A 12,130-nucleotide genomic window follows, 5' to 3' on the forward strand; every position below is an offset into this window, starting at 1 on the left:
ACTCATAGACATTGAAATACTTATGGTCTCCAGAGGAGACGGTTTGAGGGGTGGGGGGATGTGCTCGGGCTATGGGATGGAAATCCTGTGAAATTGGATTGTGATGATCATTGTACAACTACAGATGTGATAAATTCATTTGAGTAATTTAAAAAGCTTTAAAAAAGAATAGCAAGGAAGCATAGAAAATAAAAGAAGAAAACAAGATATCGTAAGACCAAATATGTAAATTATAACAATAATATGCATGTGTTAAAATTCTATTAAATGGTCAAGATTCTCAGCCTCACTAGAAAAAAAAAAAGAGAACCTGACTAGTATCCATGAGGATGTGGGTTTGATCCCTGGCCTCACTCAGTGTGTTAAAGGATCCAGCACTGCCAAGAGCTGTGGTGTAGGCTGGAGACATGGCTCAGATCTGGCATTGCTGTGGCTGTGGCTATAGCTGTAGATGTGGCTGGCAGTTGCAGCTCCAATTAGACCCCTAGCCTGGGAGCTTCCATATGTCACAGATGTGGCCTAAAAAAAGAGCAAGAGCCTCTAATTTTGGCTTACTGTGAATACTCTCCTGCCCCTCCCTCGGGCATTCTCCTCCTTCCTCCCTCATCAGTCAGTTGCCCTGCCCATGGCCCTTGACACTCTTCTAAGTGACCGAGAGACCAATTCTCATACTGGCTGCATAATAGCATCAGCGGTGCTCTCAAAATCCCTAGGCCAGGAGTTTCCACTATGGCTCATCAGGTTAAGAAACCGACATTGTATCCATAAGGATGGAGGTTCAATACCTGGCCTCACTCAGTAGGTTAAGGATCTGGCATGGACACAAGCTGCAGTGTAGTTTGCAGATTCAGCTCAGATCCAGTATTTCTGTGGCTGTTGTGCAGGCCAGCAGCTGCAGCTCTGATTCAACCCCTAGCCTGAGAACATCCATATGCTGAAGGTGTGTCCATAAAAAAATTTTTTTTAATTTCCAAGCCAAGACACAACACAGGAATAAAATCTCTGAGGTGAGACCAAGCATGTTGAAATTTTTAACACTTCCAGGTCATTCCAAAATGCAGCTATTGTTTAAAAATGCAGATTCTGACTCCATGGGTCCAGGATCAGACACTTCTAACAGGCACCAGGTAGATGCCCAGGCTGCTGGTCCTTAGAAGTTTCTAGAACATATAAAGCAATCTCCTGTCCTCAGAGGAAGGTAACTGTCATCTAGCAAGAATCTCCTTACCGCTGAGAATATGCAACATGAGACTCAGAGAGGATACAATTGTCCACATCAGAGTGTTGAACATCCTCCTCCTCTATCTCCTCTTCCTCCTCCTCCTCTTTGGGTGAATTATGGAGCAACCTCAGAGAAAGTGATTCCACATGGCGACAGTTCTCAATACAAAAAGAAGAAACTACATGGTCCATTCTGGTGGAGAGATTGATCTCAATTTTAGGGAAATGGCCCATGGCCTTTTGCACAAAGTCCTCCTCCTGCATTTCGTACAAACAGTAAAATAATTCCAGCTGGCTGGGCTCAATCTGTAGCTTCTTGGCCTTGGCTTTCGCTTCAATCCATTTAAGCAGCTCTAGCCTGATTTTCTGAGAGATCTTACAACTCAGTTTTTTCTCCAAGTAGGACGTTCTCTCCTGGTTTACAAGGCCAAAGAGGAAACGGACAACAAAAATCAGATACCCCTTTTCAAATTTGCCATAGTTTTCAAGAAGAACTGTCACGTCTCGACTGGGAAGCTTCAAACAGCTTCGTGGCACATTCCTCATCTCCCCCTGATCCTCCTTTTCCAGTAGATAGTACATGGCAGCAAAGAACTCCTGGAAAGTCATGTGAATGAAGCTGTAGAATTTCTCACAGTCTACTTCCTTTTGGAATAGGTTCATCCTCAGGAAAGCAGACACATCTGCCTTCTGCAGGCCATGGTTCCTGAGATCACACTCCTCAAACAGGATTTTCTGATTCCAGATTCCATCCGCAGCCAGTGAGCAGAGACCCCAGAGGGTGGCAGAGACGTGGTGGTCCTGGCTCCCTTCTTGAGATTGCAACAAAGTGGAGAGGAAGAAGATATACACGGCAGTGGTGGTCTTGGATGTCCTGGCAAGACTCTTGCCGCTATCCATCTGCTGTTTCAGCCCAGTGCACACAATCCAGCAGACCAGGGGAATAAAGCACATGGTGAACAGGACCTCATTCTCCTGAATCAGCCTGAAGGCTTCCCTTGCTTGCTGTTCATCTGAAAAATACTTAAAGAAATATTCCTTCCTCTTGGCCTCTGAGAAACCCAGAATCTCCACATGACGAGCCCGGCCCAGCAAGTGCTGAAGTTTCTCCAGGGCCACAGGTCTTGTGGTGATGAGCAGGGAGGCCTCAGGAAGCAGTCTTTTTCTGATGAGGCTGCTCAGGAGAATGTCTCCCCGCTCCACCTTCTGCCAGTTTGTGCAGAGTGCCTCTGTGCGCTCATCAAAGGCACCTTGCAGCTCATCAAAGCCATCCATGAGGAAGAGGATCCTGGAAGGCTTGCTCACAATCTTGCCTATGGGTGGGTTTGGGCCAGGGCAGCAGCTGGCGATCAGGTCTCCCAGGCTCCTCCGAGTTCCTAGGCTCACCTCCCGACAGTGAATGTAAAACAAATAGTCAAATTTTTCCTGGTAAAGTTTCTCTGATGCCCAGTCCAACATGATCTTCCTGGCCAGTATTGTTTTCCCAATGCCTGCTGCTCCCTGGAATACTACCGTGTGCACAGGCTCAGAGTGTTGGTCCTCAGGATCAAACAGCAATTCCAAGTTCAGGGAACTCACGGGGCCATCTTGCATCTTGGCTGAGGTCCTGCCAATGGCAAGGAGCTCATGCTCCCTCTCCTGCTGACTCCGGTGTTCCTTGATGAGACGCAGCCTGGTGAAGCGTTTGTTGAGGTTCACACTCTCACCCAGACGTGCATTCCTGTCTTTGATGCACTGGAATCTGCTTCTCACGTGCTTTCTGTACTTCTTACAATAATCTGTGGCAGAAAAAGAAAGTTAGACTTTGGGCAAAGCCTGAGCTCATCCACCAGAGATAAGCTTTCATCAGGGGCCTGTGGTGTGTAAGGAGTGGTAACTGAAATTGAGAAATGGAAGTTGCAGTTTCTCTGCACTGCTTAGGTATGGACAAATGGAAGATTCTGACACCCTAATGGAAAATCTAGAGTGTCAAAATCTTATTACACTTTTTTTTTAATTTTCAAAGTTTTATTGAACTTTGAAATATATTGTTGAACAGAACAGCCAAGTGTCATAGGCACTGTTCCAGGCCAGAAAACACTTTTTATTCAGTTTACTTCTTTAGATACTCTGCAGCTCATGCTTTTTAAAGACTTAAGCACTTAATTATGTACCCTTGGTTCTTAGACTGCAAGGAGCCATGCCAGCATGAATCTATTTCTTCAGCTGAGATTGACTTTTTCACCCCAAGGAACAGGAACATGTTAGGATCACCAAGATATCCAGCTTCCCAGCTTCAAGTACCTACCAAACCAAGTCTCCAAACCCAATTGGAAATGCCACCTCCTTTTCTTACCTTTCTTTTTCTTACAAATAGAGATTCTGGAAAGGTACCCCAGTAAACCCATCCATTCCTCTTCAAGGCTTTCTTCCTGGCTTATCACAGAAAGATTTGCATTGTCTGGGAATAAAAGGAAGAAAAATGCAAAATATCAAAACCCAGAAACCCTAAGATGATGTAATGGAGATTCAATATCCAACACCTGACACAGGTCAAAGGCACCTGCCCTAAAGATCTCCCAAACCAAAATCAGCTCAGTTGAATGTTCAGTTGGGGACAATCCTGTACTCCTCATTTCCAAGCAATGCTTCCCACCTAGCATTGTGTCCACACAGTATCCAGTCTCAGATCTCCCAGGCTGGAAATCAAATTGCAAACATATGAGGCAAAGAAGGTTTCTCTTATTCTCATGTCTCTGAACAATTCCCTCCCTGGTGCTCTGGTTTTGAGACCATCCTCAAACTCTCCAATATCTCCACAATGGCCAAAGCACTCACAATCATCCTCCTCTGACACAAATGCCTGGAATTCATCTTACCCACATTCTGAGTCTTCAAAAGTAAAAATAATCACATCATAAAAAGCCTACGAACAGTTAATGCTGGAGAGGCTATGGAGAAAAAGGAACCCTTTACGATGTTGCTGGGCATGAAAATTGGCACAACCACTATGGAGAACAGTATGGCAGTTCCTTAAAAAACTAAAAATAGAACCATCACATAATCCTTCAATCCCATCCTTGGGCATATATCTGGAGAAAACTATCATTAAAAAAAAAGATAAATGCATTTTAAAATTTTTTTGGAAGCACAAAAGACCCAGAATAGCCAAAGACATCCTGAGAAAGAAAAAGGGAGCTGAAAGAATCAGGCTCCCTGACTTCAGAATATACTACAAAGCAACAATCGTCAAAACCATATGGTACTGGCACAAAGACAGAAATACAGATTCGTGGAACAGGATAGAAAGCCCAGAATTAAACCCATGCACCTGCAGCCAACTCCTCTCTGACAAAGGAGGCAAGAATATACAATGGAGAAAAGACAGCCTGCTCAATAAGTGGTGCTGGGAAAAATGGACAGCCACATAGAAAAGAATGAAATTAGAACACTCCCAAATGCCACACACAAAAATAAACTCCAAATGGAGTAAAGACCTAGATAGAAGACCAGACACTATAAAACTCTCAGAGAAAAACAGAGGCCAAACACTCTCTGACATAAATGACAGCAACATCTTCTCAGATCCACCTCTTAGAAGTATTGACAATAAAAACAAAAATAAACAAATGGGACCTGATCAAACTTCAACGTTTCTGCACAGCAAAGGAAACCCTAAACAACACAAAAAGACAACCCACAGAATGGGAGGAAATCTTTGCAAGTCAATCAACTGACAAGGGATTCATCTCCAAAATTTATAAACACCTTCTGCAGCTCCATACCAAAAAAACAAACAACCCCATCAAAACATGAGCAGAAGATCTAAACAGACAGTTCTCCAGAGAAGACATACAGATGGCCAAAAAACACATGAAAAGATGTTCAACATCCCTCATTATTAGAGAAAGGACGATCAAAACCATGATGAGGTACCACCTCACACCAGCCAGAATGGCCTGCATCCAAAAGTCTACAAACAGGAGTTCCCGTCGTGGCGCAGTGGTTAACGAATCCGACTAGGAACCATGAGGTTGTGGGTTCAGTCCCTGCCCTTGCTCAGTGGGTTAACGATCCGGCGTTGCCATGAGCTGTGGTGTAGGTTGCAGATGCGGCTCGGATCCCGTGTTGCTGTGGCTCTGTTATAGGCCTGTGGCTACAGCTCCAATTAGACAGCCTGGGAGCCTCCATATGCCGCGGAAGCGGCCCAAAGAAATAGCAAAAAAAAAAAAAAAAAAAAAAAAAGACAAAAGTCTACAAACAATAAAGGCTGGAGAGGGGGTGGAGAAAAGGGAGCCCTATTACACTGTTGGTGGGAATGTAAATTGGTACAGCCACTGTGGAAAACAGTATGGAGATACCTCAGAAAACTAAACATAGAACTACCATTTGATCCAACATTCCCACCCCTGGGCATCTATCCAGAGAAAACCATGATTCGCAAAGACACATGTACTCCGATGTTCATTGCAGCACTGTTTGCAATAGCCAAGACGTGGAAACAACCTAAATGTCCATCGACAGAGGAGTGGATCCAGAAGATGAGGTACATGTACACAATGGAATATTACTCAGCCATTAAAAGGAACGAAATACCAGCAAATTTAGCAACATGGATGGACTTGGAAATTGTCATACTAAGTGAAGTCAGCCATACAATGAGTCACCAACATCAAATGCTTTCACTGACATGTGGAATCTGAAAAAAGGACAGACTGAACTTCTTTGCAGAACAGATGCTGACTCATAGACATTGAAATACTTATGGTCTCCAGAGGAGACGGTTTGAGGGGTGGGGGGATGTGCTTGGGTTGTGGGATGGAAATCCTGTGAAATTGGATTGTGATGATCATTGTACAACTACAGATGTGATAAATTCATTGAGTAATAAAAAATTTAAAAAAAAGATAAATGCACCTCAGTGTTCATTGCAGCACTGTGTACAATAGCCAAGATATGGAAGCAACTTAAATGTCTATCAACAGATGAATGAATAAAGAAGATGTGGTATAGGATTACCTAATCTGTTAACCTGAGGTTAAGGATCTGGTATTGTCATCACCATGGCTTGAGTCACTGCTATGGCATGGGTTCAGTCCCTGGCCAGGGAACTTCCATATGCCACAGCCAAAAAGTAAAATAAATAAATAATGTTTAAGAGAAAAAAGAAAAAATTCTGAAAAAAGAGTATATATGTGTGTGCATGTGTGTGTATCTACATCACTGTGTTGTACACCTGAAACTAATATAATACAGTAAAACAACTATACCTCAAACAAATATTGTTAATCAATAAAGAAATAAAAGCAGTAAAATAAAATATAACCCCAAAAGTATATATGTACATGTATAACTGAAGCACTGTGCTGTATACTTGAAACCAACATATTGTAATCACTCATACTTCAATATAGTTAATTAATTAATTTAAAATTTTAAAAGAGTAAGAATAACCAATCTGGCTTATGTATACCTCAGTGTTCAGAATCTTGGCTGACTTTAGATTCACCTACAAAGCTTTAAAAATACTGATTCCAGGAGTTCCCATCATGGCTCAGTGGTTAGTGAATCCAACTAGGAACCATGAGGTTCCAGTTCGATCCCTGGCCTTGCTCAGTGGGTTAAGGATCTGATGTTGCCGTGAACTGTGGTGTAGGTTGCAGACACTGCTCAGATACTGCATTGCTGTGGTTCTGGTGTAGGCCGGTGGCTACAGCTCTGATTAGACCCCTAGCCTGGGAACCTCCATATGCCTCGGGAGCAGAGATTCAAGTTTGTTGATCATGCAGGCAGACTTAGGAGGAGCTAGATGGAAACCTCAGGGAAGTTTCAGCCACAGGAGAGATTTGGATAAAGTGTAACTAATCAGAGAAGATTCCTAGAGGTATATGAGCCCTGACTTAGGTTTTTACGGGAGTTAGTAAAAAGCAAGCTGCTTTCCTCTATCTTCTCATAGCACTATCATGAGAAGAAGATGGAAGATAAAGACAAGATAATAAAGTAAATTATTTAAAAAAAAACATTTTGATTGATCTAAGGATACCATACATAGAATGAAAAGGCAACCCACAGATTGGGAGAAAATATTTGCAAATTATATATTTGATAAGAGGTTAATATAAGGAACTCCCATAAGTCAACAACAAAAAAGACAAACAAACCAATTAAAACATGGGAAAGGGACTTGAATAGACATTTCTCCAAAGATAAACAAATGATGAACAAGCACATGAAAAGATGGTCAATATCATAGTCAATAAGGACATGCAAATCAAAACCAACACAATGAGAGACCATGTCATACCCATTTAGGACTGCTACTATTAAAAAACACCAAAAAAAAGGAGTTTCCATTGTGGCTCAGTAGGTTACAAACCTGACTACTATCCATCAGGATGCTTTTTGATCCCTGGCCTCACTCAGTGAGTTAAGGACCTGGCATTGCCATGAGCTGTGGTCACAGACTCACCTCAGATCTTACATTGCTGTGGCTGTGGCATAGGCCAGCATCTGCAGCTCTGATTAAACCCCTAATTTGATTAAACCCCATAGGGAATTTCCATATGCTGCAAGTAAACATAAAATAAGCTTTGGTAAAGATGTGGAGAAATTAGAACTCTTGTACACTGTTGATGGGAGTGTAAAATGACGCAGCCACTATGGAAAACATTATGGCAATTCCTCAAAAACTTAAAATAGAATTGCCATACAATGAAATAATTCCACTTCTGGGCATACACCCAAAAGAATTGAAAGCAAAGTCTCAAAGAGATTTGTACAACCATGTTGATAGCAGCATCATTCACAACAATCAAAAGATAGAAGCAATTGAAATGTCCATTGATGGATGAATGAATGAACAAAATGTGGTACATACATTCCATGAAATATTACTCCACCTTAAAAGAAATGAAATCCTGTCATATGTGACAACATGGATGAAGTTTGAGGATGTTTATGCAAAGTGAAATAAGCCAGATACAAAAAGACAAATACTTCATGATTCCACTTGTAAACATGTACTGGAATAGTCAAATGTACAGAGACAGAAAGTGGTGATTGCCAGGAGCTGAGGGGAGGATAGAATGAGGAATTTGTTGTTTAATGGGTACAGAGTTTTGCAAGATGAAAAAGAGTTCTTTAGATTGATTGCACAACAACGTGAATGTCGTTGACACTACTGAATCATACACTTAAAAAGGACTGATAACATATTTTATATTATGTGTATTTTATCACAATTTTTTTAAAAATACTATCTTCCTTCCACTCACCCCATTCTGGCTCATCCCTCTTAGCTTTCTCATAAAGGTCTCTCCTGTTGATCGCAGCAAAAATCCATGTGGCCATGGCCCATGCCTTCTCCTCTCCATTGAAATCTATCATCAGAGTGGCTAGATCCACATGATCTGCTTTTTCTGTCTGGCCCCGAGGGAGAGAGATGCAGCCCTTCTGAGAAGGATAGTCTTCTAAGTGCATCTTGAATTTCTTAAAATCTACATCTTCTAGGTCCTCCAGGTAACGAGCCAGCTTGCAGCGGACGCTTGCCATGCTCATGTGCAGCCCTAGTCAGAGTCCCAGGGCATAGGTCCACACTGGAAAGTCGGAGAGTGAAAACAGCACATCTTACATAAGAAGTCTTTTTTAGAAGTCTACCCTCAGAGAGAAGTAAACTATAAAAAACTCAGGGAGTTCCCGTCATGGCTCAGTGGTTAACGAAACTGACTAGGAACCGTGAGGTTGCAGGTTCCATCCCTGGCCTTGCTCAGTGGGTTAAAGATCCAGCATTGCTGTGAGCTGTGGTGTAGGTTGCAGACATGGCTCCAATCTGGCGTTGCTGTGGCTCTAGTGTAGGCCAATGGTACAGCTCCAATTAGACCCCTAGCCTGGGAACCTCCACATGCCACAGGAGCAGCCCTAGAAAAGGCAAAAAGACAAAAAAAAAAAAAAAAAAAAAAAAAAAAAAAAAACTCAAAAGAGTCAATAGTTCCCTTGTGGCACAGTGGGTTAAGGGTCTGGCATCATCACTGTGGTGGCTCGGATCACTGCTGTGGCATAGATTCGATCTCTGTCCCAGGAACTTCCACACGCTGTGGGTGTGGTTGAAAAAAAAATACTCAGAAGATTCAAAGGAAAAAAAATCACTGAAAAAAAAATTTTAAATCCCTGTACTGTAACCAGTTGCCATCTTTAGTTTTGAAAAGTGAGTCAAATACTTACCAAAAAGTCTTCCTATTGGCTGTCCCCAGGAGTGTGTCCTGAGCCATGGAAGAAAGGTGTCCTTATGGAAAGAAACAATAATTAAGCCCACAAACACAATCACGTTAACAGTGAAATATGTGTCTTAAACCACTTCCTGATGCCACTGTGATATATCGCCAAGAGAATTTTGTTCCCACTGATTACTGGCTTGTATGACCTTGAACAAACTATTCCTCAGCTTCAGTTTCCTCATCTATAAAATGACAGAGTAGAAAAGATGTGTTTTACATTTCTTCCAACCGAAAGACTCTGGTCTCTTCTTTCTGTTTTGACCGGAGGAAAGATTAGTGAGAGGCAAAAGAAGGAGGAGGCCAGGAATGAGTAACTATGGTGACAACATAACAGCACAGGGCTAGAGAGAGAAAAGGAGAGGAAATAGAAGGAGGCAGAGGAAGGGATGGACTGTGACAGCCATTTTATCATTCCAATGGTTGATAAAAACTAAAATGAGATCGAACTTGGGGTACATAAGGGACAATAAAAAGCATATACATTTCTTAAATGTCTCCTTGAAAAATTCACAGTTATGATAATTATTAGAACTCATTTATTGAGAGCTTCTCATGGGCTAGGTGCTGCACTGATGGACAAAGCCCAATGATTTTGTTCCTAGCACCATCACATAGAAGTAGAGACTGACTCTCAGGCTAAGTGACTTGCCCAGGGTTTCACAGCCAGGAAGGGACAAAGCCAGGATTTAAACCACAGCCACAGATTCTGAGTCATGCCCCTATCATTGTGCTTTTCTAAGCCTGCAAAAGTATGAGACCATTTCTTCCACTGTTTAAGTAGGTATCTCAGTCAGGTAGGAGGAAAAATGATCGAAGATGAAAAAATAAATGGTTAAAAGACAAAGACAGTTTCTCAGGTTTTATCACAGAAAGGAATGTGATAAAATTATAATGTTCACCAACTCTGTTTTCTAACTAGACCTTGAGTTCCACAAAAACTAGAAATCAGCTGCTGTTACCTTTCAATAACACACATATCCTAGATTTTTGATTGTTGAATGCATTGGCTTTGGAATTGACCAAAGGGATCAGGATTTGGATCCCTTCATATCACTGAACTTGGAAAACAACATCGGCCCAAAGCCATAAATGACGCTAAAGGAAGAGAGACCCCCTTTAAAACTTTGGCACTCTCCAAGTTCCCTTTGTGGCTTAGCAGTTAACGAACCCAACTAGAATCCACAAGGATGTAAGTTCGATCCCTGGCCCCGTTCAGTAGGCTAAGGATCCCACATTGCCGTGAGCTGTGGTGTAAGGTCACCAATAAGGCTGGGATCCTGCATTGCTGTGGCTGTTGTGTAGGCTGGAAACTGTAGCTCCTATTGGACTCCTAGCTTGGAAACTTCCATTTGCCACAAGTGTGACCCCTAAAAAAAAAAAAAAAAAAAAAAAAAAAAAAAAAAAAAACATGCAACTTTGGCACTCTCCAGATTGGAATTTTTTTGGGGGCCATGCTCACAGCATGCAGAACTTCCCAGGCCAGGGATGGATCCCGTGCTACAGCAGCAATTCGAGCTACATTAGCGGCAATGCTTTAAGCCGCTAGGCCATTAGGGAAGCCCTAAATTGTAATTTTTAAAGAGAAGAATTTAATGTTCAAGATATCTCAAACATATTCATCTCTTCTTCCATCTGCATTCCTGCTTCTTCACTCCTGGCCTCATGAACCACCCCCTCAAAAACAGCCCCTATGCGTTGGGCAGGCGGCAGAAGAGGAGAGGGTAAGCCAGACAGACCCACAAGCTCTGCAGACCCTCCAAGGTCCTACTCCAACAATCTTTCCATCCACATCAGAACTCTGCCTCTCCTCTGTGCTCTCCTATCCCTAACCCTAGTGCACTCTGTCCTGATCTTTACCTCCTGTGTTCCTTGCTTTGTAAAGCTGCTCATTTCCTTTTATGTACCCCATTTATCCACTCCCTAGAGGAGTGCTTGGCAAATCTGCTGGAGTCATGGGTGTAAGCTATGGTCACCACTCCTGTTCTTGCCTCCCCAACCCACACACATGCAATTACACACACAGCACTAGTAGGGACAAATAGAAAAGAACATTTCAGAAACATTGTTCAAGGACAGATGTCAACGCTGGTAGAAGAAATCTCTAGTCAAGTCTGGCCCTTGACACAGTGTCCCCATTCTTCCCCCAGACCATTTCAGCCACCCCGAATCCACAGAGCTGGACTTACCCAGAAGCCTGCCTCAGGAACAGCCAAAGAGGAAACTAGATGAATTTATAGCAGTCGCAGCTCAGCAGGGACAGGAAGGATGTGGTCTCAGATGGAGTGAACAGGCTTGCATCACAGGCAAAGGCAGAGACTAACAGTTACTCATATCACTGGATTTTCCAAACTGAAGTTCTCAAAACTGAGTCAGGTTGTAGCCAGATATCTGACCTCTCCTCAGTGGCCAACAGTGCGGAGAATGAAAGGAAATTCAATTGCTTCTTAATGTATGTTCTCTCTGACTCTGACAGCAGTCTCATGAGTGTCGTGATGACAGAGAGGAGAATGGGGTGGAGAATATAGCCAGAAGAGAGAAACAAGAGTATGACCCAGCCGTCAAACTGTAGATCCCATGCACTATCAAGCCATCACATGGAGGTGTTCAGCAGACAGTACAATAATAATTGCCTGTTATTTTTTAACTATTTTATTAAG

General features: G+C 42.5%; 1 protein-coding gene across 1 annotated transcript in view; it reads right to left on the bottom strand.

Moving 5' to 3' along the window:
* Nucleotides 1-11,691, bottom strand: part of NLRP3 (NLR family pyrin domain containing 3) — an 84,995-nt gene extending 73,304 nt beyond the window's left edge. Inside the window, exons 1-5 of the mRNA NM_001256770.2 lie at nucleotides 11,660-11,691; nucleotides 9,421-9,481; nucleotides 8,475-8,795; nucleotides 3,557-3,661; nucleotides 1,229-2,999 (exon numbers count right to left, since the gene is read on the bottom strand). Of these exons, the coding sequence (NP_001243699.1) occupies nucleotides 1,229-2,999; nucleotides 3,557-3,661; nucleotides 8,475-8,757 (2,159 nt within the window). The 5' untranslated portion in view covers nucleotides 8,758-8,795; nucleotides 9,421-9,481; nucleotides 11,660-11,691. The remainder of the gene's footprint in view (nucleotides 1-1,228; nucleotides 3,000-3,556; nucleotides 3,662-8,474; nucleotides 8,796-9,420; nucleotides 9,482-11,659) is intronic.
* Between the last annotated feature and the right edge of the window lie 439 nt (nucleotides 11,692-12,130).

Source organism: Sus scrofa, chromosome 2 (genome assembly GCF_054392235.1).
Source record: "Sus scrofa isolate SSC_HxYL_T2T_F1_AM1 chromosome 2, Sscrofa_HxYL_maternal_Yorkshire_Landrace_v2.0, whole genome shotgun sequence".
NCBI lineage: Eukaryota > Metazoa > Chordata > Mammalia > Artiodactyla > Suidae > Sus > Sus scrofa.